The sequence below is a fragment of the Mustelus asterias genome, chromosome 3 (genome assembly GCF_964213995.1).
Source record: "Mustelus asterias chromosome 3, sMusAst1.hap1.1, whole genome shotgun sequence".
In the NCBI taxonomy this organism is placed as follows: Eukaryota; Metazoa; Chordata; class Chondrichthyes; order Carcharhiniformes; family Triakidae; genus Mustelus; species Mustelus asterias.
Window position 1 is genome coordinate 41659421 of NC_135803.1, and position 18619 is coordinate 41678039.

At 41.2% G+C, this 18619-nt stretch overlaps 1 protein-coding gene across 7 annotated transcripts in view; it reads left to right on the forward strand.

Moving 5' to 3' along the window:
- The window catches only part of LOC144490205 (guanine nucleotide-binding protein subunit beta-4), a 61517-nt gene that overhangs the window by 22319 nt on the left and 20579 nt on the right, over positions 1–18619 (forward strand). For 6 of the 7 annotated variants that reach the window (XM_078208028.1, XM_078208021.1, XM_078208014.1 and 3 more), the window contains one exon: positions 16923–17026. In XM_078208028.1, the coding sequence (XP_078064154.1) occupies positions 16970–17026 (57 nt within the window). In that variant the 5' untranslated portion in view covers positions 16923–16969. Of the gene's footprint in view, positions 1–16920; positions 17027–18619 lie in introns of all 7 variants that reach the window. The other variant, XM_078208010.1, reaches the window with a different exon arrangement.

Sequence of the window (18619 nt, forward strand, 5' to 3'; positions counted from 1 at the left end):
GAAGGGCCTGTTCCTGTGCTGTAATTTTCTTTGTTCTAATTTTAGTTATTGACATTTCATTCAAATGAAGTATTGTTTAAGTTGCTGGCAATTCCAGCATTTATTGCCCTTGAGCTAGAAATTAATGGCTTGCTAGGCCATTTCAAGTTAGTTAATCAACCACATTGCTATGGGCATGGTGTCACAGACAGCCTGGACTAGATAAGGATGGAAAATATTGTTCAATAAAAGACATTAGTGAACCAGATTGACTTTTATGACAATCTGGTAGTTTCCTGGTTGTCACTTCTAAGAGTACCATTTTTTATTTCTGATTTATTTACGTCAATTTAAAATCTCCAGCTGCCATGATGAGTTTTGAACATGTATCTTGGGATATTTGTGGGATCTTTAGTCCAGGTCTCTGGATTACGAGTTCAGTAACACAACTGCTATGCTACCCTACCCACTAAGTGCAGAAGGCTGAATGTAAATTATACAATGTGCTGTTTGTTACCAGCAGTAAGACTTGCATGCACAATCTATTTTTATATTCACGTAAACAAGTATGATTTAGGTTTTGAATGCTTTTGATTCGGGCTTAGTGAAAATAGCTGTGTTGTTTTCCATAGTACTGAAATAAAATCAAGTAGTGGGTTAATAAGACATGGTTTTGGCAAAAGGTGAAACTATATTTGTGCTAAGTTTATTGCTGATTTATGGATGTAACAGCGAACTAAATAGACAAACTCAGCCTTTGGCTTTAGCTTAGCAATGATCACTTGTATTTTATTATGTTATCACCTGTATATTATTTCGCTTAGTATCTGAGCTCACTCGTGCTGATGATTCCAGGAAATTGCTTGAATATATGTTCAGTGGCATAAACATTGAATCTAAACTTGGTATTTTGCCTGGCTATTGAATTGAATGCCATGTACTCAAACATCACTTAATCCGTTTTGATAGTTTTTGGCAATAATGCTGAACAACACTGGTAGTGCCTGGAAACATGTTATCTGCTTGTATTGAATGGTCTGCAAAGAACAAAAAGCTAAATACTATATACCTAATTTCCTTCTATAATGAAAAACACCCACACACACACTTGTGGGAGTACAAACTGGTTTCATATTTGGAAATCATTCTCTCATCTTGTTAAACACACATTGGCTTCCCCAGGGAAAACAGCGCTGTCACTTCAGAAAATATTTTCTGTTCATTTGCAGCAAAGGAAGCAACATACTGGAGAATAAACAAATACTGGAAAAATGTAGATTACAGAATTCAAGACATTTCCCTTAGCATGGAGTATCTCCAATTTGACTGAAATCCCCTCGCCTTTCTCTGGTATCTGAGGCTCACTTTGAAAAATTATATTCTGAAGAGGATTTATCCTTGCTCATGTGTGTTACTGTGGCCCTGGCTGATATCTACCATGGAACCTGAAGCCAAACGCACACTCTATTAACTAACGGAGCAATCACAAGAGCCCAGGCTCTTTCATCTTTCAATGTTTGTAACGGGAACTTTGCATTTACTGTATGTGTATAAATCCTGCCTCTTATTTCCTCTCCCCCACTACGTTGAACTTTGCCAAATAAAAATAGGAAACACTTGAAATAGTCAGCAAGTCAGGGACATCTGTGGAGAGAGAGCACGGTTATTTCAGGTTGATGACCTTTCAGCAGAACAGTTCCTGTCTTTTTAGTATTTTCAGATTTTTTTTTTCTTTTATGGGGTGTGTTCGCTACCAAGACCAGCATTTGTTGCCCATCCCTAATTATCTTTGAACTGAGTGGCTTCCTAAATCATTTCAGAGGGCAGTTAAGAGTTAGCCATGTTGTGTAGGCCAGACCGGGTAAGGAAAGCTGATTTCCACCCCAAAAGGACATTAGTTACAACAATCAATGATAGTTCCATGGTCACCATTACTGAGTCTAACTTTCAATTCCAGATTTATTACTTAAGTCATACAGGTTTACAGCATGGAAACAGGCCCTTTGGCCCAACTTGTTCATGCCGCCTTTTTTTTTTAAAACCCCTAAGCTAATCCCATTTGCCCCATATCCCTCTATACCCATCTTACCCATGTAACTGTCAATGCTTTTTAAAAGACAAAATTGTACCCACCTCTACTACTACCTCTGGCAGCTTGTTCCAGACACTCACCACCCTGTGTGCGAAAAAATTGCCCCTCTGGACACTGATGTATCTCTCCCCTCTCACCTTAAACCTATGCCCTGTAGTTTTAGACTCCCCTACCTTTGGGAAAAGATATTGACTATCTAGCTGATCTATGCCCCTCATTATTTTATAGACCTCTATAAGATCACCCCTCAGCGTCCTACGTTCCAGAGAAAAAAGTCCCAGTCTATCCAGCCTCTCCTTATAACTCAAGCATCAAGTCCTGGTACTTGAATTCAAATTCCACCAGCTGCCATGGTGAGATTTGAACCAGTGTCCCAGTATTAGCCTGGATCTCTGGGTTACTAAGAGTGATATTATCTTTATGTCACCATCTCCCTGCGCTAGATTCCAAGCGTCGACAGTGTTTTGTTTTTGGTCCAGGTTTCCCAATTGTGTGAGTGGATACAAGTTGCTGTTAATTGTCCACTGTGCTAATCAGGAGATGTGTGCATGTGATGCAAGTTGTTTCTTTGTCTCCTCGTCTTACCCCTCCTAGTAGTCATCTCTATATTTGAGTTATTAAAGCTGGTTTGTATAGTTGATTTTATGTAAATGCCCATGCGATCCAAACAGTTTCATTTTGTCCTTGTTATGTATTGAATTCTGTTGAGTTTCACTTAATTTTGTTTAAATCATGGAGATGATACTTAATATATTGTGTTGGTTGTTGTCCAGTGCTCTGAAGTAATTCATTACCCTCTGGTTTACACCAGAAATTTGAGTTTTTGATCTCTAGATGATTGATTTTTTTCAAAATATTTTCAATCAATTTAATGTACAGTGACATTGGGTGGGGTTCTCTGGCCACACTTGCCCCAAAGTTGGAGAATCCCGTCTGAGGTCAATGGACCTTTGCGTGGCCCGCCCGCTATGATTCCCGTGGCAGGCGGGACGGGAGAACCTCTCTCCTCTCTCCCCCCCCCCCCCCCATTGTCTTTCAGAGCATAAGAAATAGGAGCTGGCCATGAAATCCGAAGGTCTGCTCCACTATTCAGTAAAATCGTAGGTTGAGATTCTATGTCCGCTCCACTTTCCTGCCTATTCCCATATCCATTGACTCCCTTCATACCCAAAAATCAATCGATCTCAGTCTTAAATGTGCTTATTGACTAAGCATCCACTGCACTCTTGTTTTGGGAATTCCAAAGGTTCACAACCCTGCTGTGGAGAAATTTCTCATAGCCTCAGTCCTTCACCTTGGAGAAGAAGAGATTGAGAGGAAATTAATTGAGAGACACTCAAATCATGAGGGATTTAGTCAGAGTCGATGGAGAAAAATGTTGGCAGATGCGCTGACTAGAGGATGCATGTTTAAGTTAATTGACAAAAAAATGAAAGGTGGCATGAGATTAAAACTTTTTTTGCATCCAATGATTATGATCGGGAATGCAGTGCCGAAGAGCTATCTACTTGCCTCACATGCTTACCTCCTTTCTGGCCTGTCAATTTCAATTGGACCTTTAACTTTACCTGGTTTACAGCAGATAATGTTATAAAAAGGGGGCAAGTCTTGCTGGATTCTGACGCTGGGCTTTGGAGGCAGCTATGCTGCCTGGATCTCACCTGGCTTGAGTCGGAAGATTGGATGAGAGGCACGGAAGAAATTTGGAGCAAGTAAGTGGGCACAGCGTGGTAAACTGATATTGATTGTCACTTTGTCGAAGTTACGATCAAATACTTGAAGGGGGAAAACAATTTGCAGGTCTATGGGGAAAAGCCAGGGCAGCGAGACCAGCTGGATTGCTCTTGCATAGAGCTACATGGGCTTGACAGGCTGAGTTGCCTCCTCTTGCTCTGTAATCATTCTGTGATTCTGAGTTAAGTATCCCCTTTCATTAGCTGGAAATCCTATGACGAATAAGTGTGCGCTCATGAACATATTTTATTCAATGATGTTGAAGGCATGTACCTGCACTCCTAGGCAAACTGTATCAGGATGGTTACAACACTGCCACTTACCTGGCAATGTTGAAAATTGCCCAAGGATTCCTTGTTCACAAAAAGACAAATCCAACCTGGCCAATTAGTGCCCCATTATTCAACTCTGCTTCATAAGCAAAGTGATGAAAGATGTGATTGACAGTGCTATCAAGCAGCACTTAACTCAGCAACAGCCTGTTTACTAACATTTAGTTTCGGTTCCGCCAGGCACTCGGCTCTTGACCTAATTACAGCCTTGGCCCAAACTTGGACAAAAAAAACTGACTGCTTTTGATATCAAGGCAGCATTTGACCGAGCACATCAAAGACGATGCGAATCGGAGGGTGGGGGGGCATTTTCCACTGATTGGAGTCATACGTAGCACAAAGGAATATGGTTGTTGGAGGCCAATAATCTTAATCTCAGGACATTGCTGCCTTAGTGTTGTGTCCTAGGCTCAACAATCTTCAGCTGCTTTGTCAATGACCTTTCCTATCATTAGGTCAAAAGTGGGGATGTTCAATTATGATTGCATAATGTTCAGCACCATTCGTGACTCCTCTGATATTACAGCAGTCCATACATAGCAAGGCCCAAATGATATTCAGGTTTGGACTGACAAGTGGCATAACATTCCCACCACACGTGCCAGGCAATGATCATCTCCCACAAGACATAATCTACCCATCTCCCTATGACATTCAAAAGCATTATGTAATTTTACAGCTTACCAGGGTAACATTTGCTCTCATAACTTCTCAACTTGTTCATGGAATGTGGACATCACTGGCTAGGCCAGCATCCCCAATTGTCCTTCTTGAAAGTCTGCAGTCTATATGATGTAGGAAAACCCAATGTTTTTAGGAAGGGAGTTCCTGGAGCATGATCCAGTAACGGTGAATGGACAGCAATATAGTTCCAAGTCAGGATGGTGGGTGACTTGAGGGGAACTCATCACTAAATCCCCCACTATCAACATCCTGGGGCTTACCATTGACCACAAATTGAACTGGACCAGCCATAGAAATACTGCGCCTACGAGAGCATCAGGGGCTAGAAATTCTGTGGCAAATAACTCACCAACTGACTCCCAAAAGCCTGTCCACCATCTACAGGGCACAAGTCAGGAGTGTGATGGACTCCTCTTCACTTGCTTGGATGCGTGCAGCTCCAATAACACTCAAGAAACTGACACCATTGAAGACATAGTAACCCACTTGATTGGCATCCCATCCATCACAGCAAACATTCATTCCCTTTGCCACCGATGCACATTGGCAGCAACCCACCAAGGCTCCTTTGACAGCACCTTCCTAACTCGGAACCTCTACCACTTAGAAGGACTAGGGGAACATCATTTATAAGTTCCCCTCAAGTCACCCACCATCCTGGCTTGGAACTATATTGCTGTCCATTCACTGTTACTGGATCATGCTCCAGGAACTCCCTTCCTAACAACACTGGGATTTCCTACATCATATAGACTGCAGACTTTCAAGAAGGACAATTGGGGATGCTGGCCTAGCCAGTGATGTCCACATTCCATGAACAAATTGAGAAGTTATGAGAGCAAATGTTACCCTGGTAAGCTGTAAAATTACACTTAATAAAATGGTGGTATAATGATAGCCACTAATGTCCTCCTGGTCCATGTGTATCTTCAGTCCCAGGATATGTTTGATTCCTGATGGTTTTTGTAAAACACTGCTGCTAAACAAGATGTTGATATCTAGCTAATTATATTAATCATGTAAAGAAGTTGAGGATATGAAGATAGAGAGTGCAGAAAACATTCACGAGGGTCTCCGTGGATGAAGAACCTTTTACATCGATTGGTGTGGCTGAGATTTTTCTCCTTGGATAAGAGGAGATGAGGTCGAGGTGTTCAGAATCATGCGAATTCTGGAGAGAATAGAAGGAGAAGCTGTTCCAATTAGTGAAAGGATCGAGAACCAGTAAACATTGATTTCAGGTGATTGACAAAAGAAACAATGGCACCATGAGGGAAGAGTTGCTTACACAGTGTGTTAGGGTCTAGAATGCACTGCCTGAGAATTTGGCGGAGGCTGGTTCAATTGTGCCTTTCAAAAGAGATTTGGATTATTATATGAAGGTAAAGAAATTGCAAGCTACTGAGAAAAGCCAAAAGAATGGGACTAGCTGAGTTGCTGGCAGAAAGCCAGCACAGACTCAGTGGGTTGAATGACCAGTGCTGTAACCTTTCAATGATTCTATGACAGTGCACAAAGCCTGAGTCCTAATAACATCCCAGTTACACTGCATACTAGCTCGGCTATTTTAATGCAGATAAGACACTGAAATCTAGCTGACCAGATGGATAACGCTATGTCTACAGAAAGCAGATTGGTAATTGACCAGATTAGGTTTGGCTAACTGGTCGTCTCCTATCATTGGCAACGTGAGATACGCATCATCAAATAACATCTTCTCACTTGTAATCTGCTCACAGATCCTTAGTTCTAGTTCTACCAAGGTCACTCAGCTCATGACAAACTTGCAGCCTTGATCCAGCAATTGGTAAAAGAGCTGAATGCCAGAGGAAAGATAAGAGTGGCTGTCCTTAACGTGAAGGCAGCATTGACTGATTCTGGCAAATGAGACCTCTAGTCAGTAGAAAAACTATCTTGTGGCTGAGGTCATTCTTGATAAACAGAAAGATGTTTGTGATTGCTAGAGGCTGGTTATCACGCTCTCAGGGCAGTATTCTTGACCCAATCATTTTTGGCGGCTGCTTCTGTAGTACCCTATCTTCAAATTGATAGTGGGCCTGTTGGCTGACAGTCCTATCGTTTGCTCATTTATCAGCACCTTGGATGCCAGCTTACAGCAAGGTGTTGGGATATCAAGGATCTGGCTGACAAATGGCAGGCATCATTTGTGTCACAAGCTCCTGACAATGACAGTTTCCAACAAGAAGATGCCCAACCATCTTTATCTAATCTTTGATGCTCCTACTGATTTCCTAGATTGATTAGGATCAGGTAGGTGCATTAACACCATGGTTACCAGATCAGGACAAAGGCTGATACTTTAAGAGTAGCTCAGTATTTGATCACTGTACCTTTTTACAAGGTTGAAGTGACTCGTCTGGTTAGGTGCAGCTGCAGTAACAGCAAAACTTAACTGAATGTAGGACAAACCAGTGTTCTTGAATATTGCTTTTTCCACTGTTACTCACTTCATAAATAAGGAGTGATTGAAGGGTTACCAATAGCCCATTTATGATTGCCCCAAAAACTAAGCCTTTAACAGCAAAGAGCTGAAGAGGAGATGGCAACTCGAAGACCTTATGCCTGTCCTTGTCAGTGTGTCTGATTTACTTGCAATTACATTGATGCTATCTGTTAGGTCGCATGATTTGGTCCCAGCATATTAAACAATGTATTGGCAACAGTGATTAATGTAATCTTAAGTCAGAAAAATCTCCAAGGTGGAGACGACCTAAAAAAAAGTGTCATGATAGGCTTTCCTTCTGTGCTGGTTCTGTCTTTGATTTCTTTAAAATTCTAAAACTGTTCATGACTAATTTCTGAAAGTGATCTATCAGTTGAATATCCTGGTAATTCATTGTAGAGTTACAACTTGTTTCTAAGCTGCTTGTAATTTTGGGAACTTGTTTTATTTTCTGCCTGACAAACTGACTGGACCTGCAGTATGGCACAATTAAGAGTCATAGAGTCAATATGGCACAGGAGGAGGCCATTCAGCTCACCATATAGGCTCTCTGTAGAGCAATTCCATCAGTCTCATTCCCTATTCCTTATTCCCTATTGGGCAGCACGGTGGCACAGTGGTTAGCACTGCAGCCTCACAGTGCCAGTCCCTGGCTTTGATTTTTGGTTTGGGTCACTGTGTGGAGTCTGCATGTTCTCCCCATGTCTGCGTGGGTTTCCTCCGGTTTCCTCCCACAATCCAAAAGACGTGCTGGGTAGGTGCGTTGGCCAAGCTAAATTCTCCCCTGGAGTACACAAACAGGCGCTGGAGTGTGGCAACTAGGGGATTTTCACAGTGACTTCATTGCAGTGTTGATGTAAGCCTATTTTGACACCAATAAATAAACTTTAAACTTTTCTTTCCCCTTTGCCCTGCAAGTTTATTTTTCTCAAGTCCTCATCCAGTTTCCTTTTTGAACAAGTAATTGTCTCTGCTTCCATTATCCTCCTAGCCATGATTTCTGTATCATTGCCATTAGCTGTGTTTAGTAAAAACTATTTTCCCACACCCCCCACACCTCTTTCCCAAAACCTTAATTTTGTGTCCCCTAGTCCTTGCACCATCAGCTAATGCAATTTGTTTGCCTGTCTTGTTCAAACCTGTCATACACCTCTTTCAAATCTTCCCCTCAATCTCCTCTGCTCCATGGAGAGAAACCCCAGCTTCTTCAGCCTAACCTTGTAAGCAATATCCCTGGGTGGGACCATTCTGGTAAATTTCTTCTGCACCCACTCAAGGTCTCACATCTTTCTAAAGTGTGTTGACTGCACACTGTCAAGGTCTCTCACATCCTTCCTAAAGTATGGTGACTAGAACTGGATGTAATACTCTAGTTGTGGTCTAACTAGAGCTTTATGAAGGTTTAACATAACTTCCCTGTTTTTGTACTCAATGTCTCTATCTTTAAATCTTAAGATCCCATTTACTTTGCTAACTGTGCTCTCAATATGTACTGCCAACTTCAGATATCTAGGCACATGAACGCTAAGATCCGTCTGCCCTGGAACACACTTTAGAACTGTGCCATTAAGTCCATTGTGCCTCTTTCTATCCCTTCTGGCAAAATGCATCACCTCGTGCTCCTCTGTTTTAAACTTCACCTATCACTTGTCTACCCATTATGCTAGCCCCCCTATATGCCCTATTGCAGTTGATTGGTACCATCATCATTTGTCACACCTGCAAGTCTGGTATCATTGACAAATTTTGGAATTTTACTCTGTAGTCCAGTATCAAGTCATTTATCAAAAGTGGGTTCCTGGCACTGTCCCTTGGGGAGCACCGCTGTCTCCCATCCTGCAATCTGAAAAAAAACCCATATACCGCAACTTGCTGTTTTCTGCCCTTAAACCAATTTTTTAATCCAAGTTGACACTGTTCCTCCTATTCCCATGAACCTCAGTTTTGATAACCAACCTTTTATATGGTACTTTTTCTATGCCAATATCTGTTGAATTTCGTTCATCAACCTTCTCTGTTAGTTGTTTCCTGAAATGTGGAGAATGTAATGAGGCAACTGCAGAACTACCACGTTGTTGATTAAAGAAGGAAGTATGTCTTGTGGTTTTTATTCAGTGGCTTTACATATTATTTAGAGAGATATACACCTCTTCCTTAAAGCCGTGGGGAAATCCTTAACGTTTTGGTGAATATTTATAGTTGTTAAGCTTGGTAATTGAGCATTTTGATATTCTACTGAGCCGTACAGATTTATATAGTTCCTTAATTGTTGAAGGTGTTTCACTGGACTATTATATTAAAATTTGGCTTGGAACCGCATGATTTGATATTGAATGTAATTGCCATTGCTGTTGGAAAACCTTTTTCCTCTTCTAAGGCAAAGCAATAACACCAGAAAGGTTAGAACATTGATATTTATAATTCTGAACTTTAAAGGCTTTTTGAACCATAGATTTTCAAACTGGCTATGTCAGAGAAAGAAATGATCAAATTAAAATATAAAAGCAAAATACTGCAGACCTGGAAAGCTGAAATAGCAGAAAATGCTGGAACCAGTCAGCAGCTCTAGCAGCATCATGGAGCGAGGAACAGAGAGTTTATGTTTCAGGTTGATTACCTTTCTTACGAAGGGTCTTTGCCTTGCTTCCAAAACACACTAGTGAAGGCATTGACAGCAAAGATGATGTGGGTTTTGGATTGACGGGGTTATGTGGTTGAAAAGCTTCACCCACGCAGACAACTGCATTTGGACGAATTGTACTAAGTAATTCTCGTATGATTGCTTAGTACAGTTTGAGATTTTATTGGATGTAAATTGGCATCATGCTTTATGAATCTAACTTTGATTTAGAATCTTTTCGCTGGCAGCTTTGTGTTTCTGGGCTAGTTGCTTTAATGTTTATTTTCTTGTGCTGTTAAAAGAAAGCTGTACGTGCCAAAAGCATCTTGGTTGTGTCTCCTCAGATTGCAAGGAGCCTATTTAATATAGTTCTATTCCAATGTCAGAATGAGTAAGCTACTTGAAGGAATCATTAGAGATACAATATATGACTAAAACAAAGGGGCATGTTGGGGACGCCCAAAATGACTTGAAAAATGGAAGTCTTATCTGACTGATTTGAGCTATGAGAGGCTGAATAGGCTTGGATTGTTTTCTTTAGAGTAATGGAAGTTGAGGGGGACATGATTGAGATGTATAAGATTACGAGGGGTACAGACGGAGCAGCTGTTCCTCTTGGTTGAAGGGTCAATCACGAGGGGGCATAGTTTTAGGGTCAGGGGAAGAGATTCAGAAAGGATTTGAGGGGGAAATAAAACACTCAGTGGGAATCTGGAAACCGTACAACCTTTGAAAAATATTTGGATGAGCACTTGAAATATAACATTCAAGGATATGGGACATGTGCAGGAAAATGGGACTCAATGGGTCAAAGGACCTTTTCTGTGCTCTATACTCTATGTAAGTTTGTAAATATGACCTGTATCTAGAACCTTATTGCTGTGTCATGTGTGAAACTCAGTATTAAGGAAACTTCTGGTAATGAGTGTTTCAAAACATTGCGCAGGGTATGATGGGCAATTGGGGAACGCCTGACTTTTTTTTTGAAGTTTAATGTAATGGTTTTAAATCCACTTTCAGTTCTACAGTTCGGGCAAAATTTTCATTATTGTTTAACTTGCAAAGTTTGCCAAGCTCTTCCCAGGGTATCCCAGTGGTGCTAAACACGTTCTATTTATACTGTTATCACAGTATAATTGCTGTTAGTGAGTGTCAAGTGTAGTACTGTAAGACAGTGTGGTAGTTATGATTTCACTGAAACATGACAGTACTTGTTTTTAGTTTTCTAACTGACATTGCAGAAGGTTGTTTGGAAAATCTAGTGTAAATCAGCAGGTTGACATTTTTTACTGTGTACATCTAGTTCAGTGAAGTCATGAAGATCATGTTACAGTTGAGGTCAGAATAACTACTGCAGCAAATTTTAAGGATTTCATTACATAGGACACGTCTTTTATATGAAGCGTGTTTGCATGAAGCTGCTGCTCAACACAATGAAGCTTAGAGTTTGGCAGCCTTTCCCAGTCTGATTGAAGGCCCTAAGTCCTGCAGTATAGAAAGGTTGTTGTTCCCTGCTGACACCACATATTGCCAATTGCAAAGAGGTGTGGTTTGCAGTTTCCTGTTTTTATAATAGAACTGTAGTTAAGGCACCTAGTTTCAAAACTTTTCCAGAATGACATTGCAACAATCATCAAGTGACTTTGCACTCAATCCATCTTCCTATTTGTCCGAGGGAAACTAGTTGATCGTTTATGAATTCTGAGGAATAATGTTCTGGCTGATTTCCACAATTTTTATACCTTTCTTGCCTTTCAAGGAAAGAATGAATTTTGGAAGCATGTGCATGTAGGTTTAGTCTTGAGAGCAGTCATTGGGGTTGGTGACTAATGTACAATAGTTGTATCTTTTGGAACTATGGTAATGCTTAATTTACTTTTCCCTTGCATCTGCTTTCATTATATACAGAGGCTGTTCAGAAATTCTAGGATATGATATTTTACAGAATTATCCTATTTAAAGCAGTTTTTGAAGATAAAATTGAAAAATGTGTATTCTTGTGATTTTTCAACCTTCTCCCCTAAAATATTTAATTTGGAGTCTGCATCTAATATGTTACAGTATCATAGACTACATTAGACTGAAGAAATAAGAACATTGTTTTTGAACAGTGATCATTTGCTTTATTGGCATACAGCAGATTTGTGCACAGCATGGTCCCTCAATCAATAAATGAGGTAAATAACCTGATTTATTCCAGTGGTTTTACTTGAGGGCAGAATGCCAATCAGGACTTTAGGAGAGTACTTACTGTAGTGCCACAGAATCTTTTTACTTTGATCTGCAAAAGCCCCCAAAACCTCACATTTTTTTCTGTCCATGGTCTTTATTTTGCTGCATCCTATAGTGAATCTTCCCAAATTGAGGCTCAAGCTAAAGTACCCTTTTGTAATCCAGCTACAGCAGCAGTTGGGGCATCAGAATTGGTCTCAGTGACCGAATGAGAACAATTCCTGCACTTGGTCCATGTATACTGACAGCACTTCAATGTCTGTTTTGAAGATTGGATTGGGATTATGTATGATGATCTTGTAGTCTATTGACATTCGTGTGTTGTGTTTAGCCATGTCCGTAGATATTGGTGTGCTTTGAATTGCAACTCAGAATCTGTCACTTCAGATGAGAAAATTTGGGGAAGGGGGATGATGTCACCAACCTAGTGGCTGCCTGCTGAGTGTAGCTCCGTCCGCCCCTATCTTAAATTCACCTCCATCCATTAATTAAATCACCCCAAAATACTTACCAAGTGTAGGTACAATGAGTCAAAACACGAAATGGAGGAGAAATGAATTGAAAATGCTTCAAAAAGATAGAAATAAAGAAGTGAGACATCACAGCCCCTCTCCGCATGGCAGAAGCCGACCAAGCACCGAATTTAGGAATGGAAAAGACCGAACTGAGCACTATCTGACTGAACTGAGAAAATTTGGAAAAGAAGTCAACAATTCCCTTGAGGAAGAATGAACAACTCGGTGTCAGAACAGGAACAAACTATCAGCGATTTGGAAAAGCAAGTCGTAGAATCTGAGGGCTGAATTAGCATAGTCGAGGATAGCAGTATGTGTAGCGACAGACTACTTTCATTTACCCCAGAGAGACAGGCAGTTAGAGGATAGATGTGAGCACCTTGAAAATTTCATGATACGTAACTACCTGCAAATTTCTGGAGTGCCAGAAAACTAGGGGGCAATATCCAATGGGCCAAAAGTTTTCTTAAAGACCTCTTAAACTCCCGGTTGATTTTCCACTATAACTGGAGTAGGCTGACAGCTTTTGTTGCAGCAATATATCAGATGCCAATGCACCCCCGAGATAATTCATGGCGAATTCCTCAGCTTCCAGACAAAACAACACATTCTCACCAGGGCTTGGGGTGAGAAAAATCTCCAATTCAAAGGAAGGCAGGATCACGCCAGACCAAGACTACTCGCCAGCATTGTAGTGGAAAAGATGCAAATAGGTGGACATCAAAAAGCAACTTGGAGAGAAGAACATAAGATTTCAAATACCATACGCAGTGATGCTGAGAGTCCAAATCGAGGATGGAAGCAAGACCTATTCATCGGCGTGGGAGGCTACAAAGGGGCTGAAACATTTGGGCATCACTGCGAGCCTCTGAGGACAAACAGCTAGAGAGAGATTTGCACCACATTGGATGGCACACTGCTGGTAGAAACCAACGAAAGCATGGTTGCTGTCAACCCCAATGGTTCCGGGTGTGGAGGGACTGCTTCAGAGACAAAATGAGAAAGAGCGGTGTTAAAATAGTGGTGAGATGAGTTTCAAATATCAGTGGGAATGAAATGAAACAGGTTAAATTACAGTCTCTTTGGCATATATGTTACCCATAGACTTGGTTAGCAAACGAAAATTTAATTATGGTCAGTTTGATAGCTGCAACTCGAGCAATCAAATATAATGCTAGTTAGCTATTGCAATCTTATTCTTTGGGGATATTATTTTGCAAATAGCTGGAAAAAGAAAGGGGAAAGGAAATGTAAAAAAAATTATTATTTGTTGAAATAATTTGGTTAATTCAGAATTGTCTGAGAAATTCTCAGCCAGTTCTTATATAGAATCGTAGAGGTTTACAGCATAGAAACAGGCCCTTCGGCCCAACTTGTCGATGCTGCCCAGTTTTTTGCCATTAAGCTAGTTCCAATTGCCTGCATTTGGCCCATATCCCTCTCTACCAATCTTACCCATGTAACTATCAGAATGCTTTTTAAAAGACAAAATTGTACTCGCCTTTACTACTGTCTCTGGCAGCTCATTCCAGACACTCACCGCCCTCTGTGAAAAATCATTGCCCCTCTGGATCCTTTTGTATCTCGCCCCTCTCACCGTAAACCTATGCCCTCTAGTTTTAGACTCCCCTACCTTTGGGAAAAGATGTTGATTTATCTACTTCATCTATGCCCCTCGTTATTTTATAGACTTCTAAGATCACCCCTAAGCCTCTGACGATCCAGGGAAAAAAGTCCCAGTCTATCCAACCTCTCCTTATAACTCAAACCATCAAGTCCCGGTAGCATCCTAGTAAATCTTTTCTGCATTCTTTCTAGTTTAATAATATTCCAAGTGTGGCCTTACCAATGTCTTGTAAAACTTCGACAAGGCGGCCTAACTCCTGTGTTCACTGTTCTGACCAATGAAACCAAGCATGCTGAATGCCGCCTTCACCACCCTGTCCACCTGTGACTCCACTTTCAAGGAGCAATGAACCTGTACCCCTAGATCTCTTTGTAACTCTCCCCAATGCCCTAGCATTAACTGAGTAAACCCTGCCCTGGTTCGATCTACCAAAATTCATCACCTTGCATTTATCTAAATTAAACTCCACCTGCCATTCATCAGTCCACTGGCCCAATTGATCAAGATCCCATTGCAATCCTAATTAATCTTTTTCACTGTCCACTATGTCACCAATCTTGGTGTCATCTGTAAACTTACTAACCATGTCTCCTAAATTCTTATCCAAATCATTAATATTAGTGACAAATAACAGTGGACCCAGCACCGATCCCTAAGGCATACCACTGGTCACGGGTCTCTAGTTTGAAAAACAATCCTTTACAACCACCCTCTGGCTTCTGTCATCAAGCCAATTTTGTATCCAATTGGCTACCTCACCCTGGATCCCGTGAGATTTAACCTTCCTACCATGTCAAAGGTCTTGCTAAAGTCCATGTAGACGACGTCGACTGCCCTCATCTACCTTTTTGGTTACCCCTTCAAAAAACTCAATCAAATTCAGGTGGTGGTGAGAAGTGCAGCCTTAGTGGACTGTGGCCAAAAATACACAGTTATGCTCATTTCGACAGGAGAGTTCACTCAGTTGTCTCATCACCAATGCTGCTGAAGGCCTGAGCACCAGAAGGATGGCTCTGAACATTTCTTGTTATTCTACACAATGACACTTTTAACAAGGTACATAATGAGACGCCAAGCTTCATTTTAGTTGGTTCAAATTTTTGTTTTCAATTTAGGTCGACTTGGAGTTGGGTCAGGTTTGGGGTTAAATCTTTTGACTACATAGTTTTTAACTCTCCGTATTCTTGGGAATAATGTTAAAGCCACTGTACAGAAAACACTTTTCTCTTTTTTTCCCTCCTCCCTCTACTTCCTAATGTTCTTTTCTCTGATATAAGGCTATTTGTCAAGCTGGGTATACCATCATGCCTATTAGATACAGATTATTATGGATGTGTTAAAGGTAATTAACTATAATGTGAAGGGATTACATAGCCCTATTAGGAGGGAAAAGATACTCTGTCAATTGAAACACCTAAGCTGCGAAATTGCATTTTTACAAGAAACACATTTGTCAGACATGGAACAGGGTAGATCTTGGGCAATTCAGGTATTCTTTTCCCTTCATGCATCAGGGAGAAAAAGGGGTGTAGTAATCTTATTCCATAGATCAGTAAATTGCTGTATTCACTTATAGCATAAGGACAATGAAGGCAGGTTCATATTGCTTAATGGAACAGTAGATGGGGGAGTGGGGGAGAATTGGGATTGGGGGTTAATTCACACCCCTTGACATTCAATGGCAATGCCATTGCTGAATCCCCCCACTATCAAAATCCTTGAGCTTACAATTGACCAGAAACTGAACTGGACTAGCCATATAAATACTTGTGGCCACAACAGCAAGTCAGAGGCTAAGAATCTTGCAGCAAATAACTCACCCCCTGACTCCTCAAAGCTTGCCCACTATCTACAAGGTACAAGTCAGGAGTGTGATGCAATACCCTCCACTTGTCTAGGTGAGTGCAGCTTGAACAGCACTCGAGCTCAACACCATCCAAGACACAGCAGTCCACTTGATTGGCACCCCACCCACAAACATTAACTCTCTCCATCGACAATAAGTGGGCAGTGGTGTATACCATCTAAAAGATGTACTGCAGGAGCTCACCACGTACCCTTGAAACCCACGAGCACTTCCATTTAGAAAAACAAAGGCAGCAGGTACATGGGAACACCACCAACAGGAAGTTCCTCCCAATCCCACCCACAATCCTGACTTGGGAATATATTGCTGTTCCTTCATTGTCACTGGGTCAAAATCCTGGAACTCACTTCCTAACAGCACTGTGGATGTACTTACACCAACTTAAGAAGGCAGCTCACCACCACCTTAAAGGCTACGTAATCCAATACATTTGTATGATATGCTTCAGACAATCCGATGCTTTTTTTAAGGACTTTGGGTTGATGTACTTTAAGGACGATTGTAAATTTCAATGAACCAATTTACTAGGTGCCTGTCAGTGGTGCAAAAAGTTTAATTCCTTAGCACATATATTGAAAATCTATTTTTTCCAAAATGTTTTGATAAGCTGTCTTTCTACTGTAGGGTGAGGAGTGAACCTATTTGTGTAAACCCATTCGTTCTAAGAATATCCTCAAACATTATTGTCTTGTAATAGATCATAGTATGCAGAACGTAAAATCTTTTTGTAATAGCTGAATTTGAATAATGCTGACTAGAGATGTTTTGTATTATAGATCTCTTTCGTGATAGTGTGTGGACATCTTGACATCAAATTGGGACAATGGGTGAACTGGAACAGCTGCGGCAAGAAGCAGAACAATTGCGGAATCAAATTAGGGTAAGATTCTACGTTGATTGTGCACATGTATTTAAATTAAGGACATAAGAAATAGGAGCAGAAAAGGCCAATCAGCCTCTCGAGCCTGCTCCACCGTTCAGTAAAATTGTGGCTGTTTTAATTGTAGCCTTAACTCTACTTTTTTTGCCTGTGCCCCTTTAACCCTCAATTCCTTTGTCAATCAAAAACCTATCCAACTCAGCTTTGAATATATTTAATGACCCAACCGCCATTGCTCGCTGGGGAAGGAGTCCAAACACTAAATTTCCCTCAGAGAAGACATTCCTCTGCATTTCTGATTTAAAAGAGGAGACCCCTTAATTTTGATAGTGTTCCCCTAATTCTAGATTACTCCCACGAGGGCACACATTCTCTCAGCATCTAACCTGTCAAGCCCCCTCAGAATCGTTTGTGTGTCGATAAGTGCATCTCTTATTCTAAATTCTAATGAGTATGGGCCATTCTGCTCAACTGGTATGGAGGGTCTTAGCTATGAGGAGAGATTGGGTAATCTGGGCTTGTTCTCCCTGGAAAGACTGAGAATGAGGGGAGATCTAATAGAGGTGTACAAGATTCTGAAGGGGATAGATAGGGTGAATGGTGGGAAGCTTTTTCCCAGATCAGAAGTGACGATCACGTGGGGTCACGGACTCGAGGTGAGAGGGGCGAAGTATAACTCAGATATTAGAGGGATTTTTTTAGACAGAGGGTGGTGGGGGCCTGGAATGCGCTGCCAAGTAGGGTGGTGGAGGCAGGTACGCTGACATCGTTTAAGACTTACCTGGATAGTCACATGAGCAGCCTGGGAATGGAGGGATACAAACGATTGGTCTAGTTGGACCAAGGAGCGGCACAGGCTTGGAGGGCCGAAGGGCCTGTTTCCTGTGCTGTACTGTTCTTTGTTCTTAAGACAAACACCTTCCTCCCAGGAATTAGCTTTGTGAATCTTTTCTGAACTGCTTCCAATGCAGGTATGACCCTTCTTCAGAAAGGTGCCGAAAACTGTACACAGCACTCTAGCTGTGGTTTCAACAATGCTCTGTACTGCCGTTGAAGACTTGACAGCTTTTATACTCCATGCCCTCTGCAGGAAAGACCAACATTTCCTTTGCCTTCCTAATTACTTGCTAGACCTGCATGCTGACTTTTTGTGATGCACATAAAAGGACAGCTAGGTCCATCGATACTGCAGCATTGTGCAGTCTCTTTCCAATACCATAAATAGTATTCTACTTTTCTATTCTTCCTGCCAAAGTGGACAACCTCACATTTTCACACATACTCCATCTGCCAAATTTTTGTTGGCTCATTTACCCTACCTATATCATTTTGCAGACTCTTTGCATCCTCCTTATAACTTGCTTTCCTACCTATCTTCTTCTTGTCTGCAAATTTGGCTACAATATACTCAGTCCTTCATGCAAGTCATCAATATAGTTGTTATATGGTATATAGTCGAGGCGCCAACACTGATCTCTCTGATGCTCCACTGGTTACGGTTTGCTAATCTGAAAATGACCTATTTATCCCAACAGTCTGTTTCCTGTTAGTTAGCCAGCCCTCTATCCATGCAAATATCACCCCCATGTTACG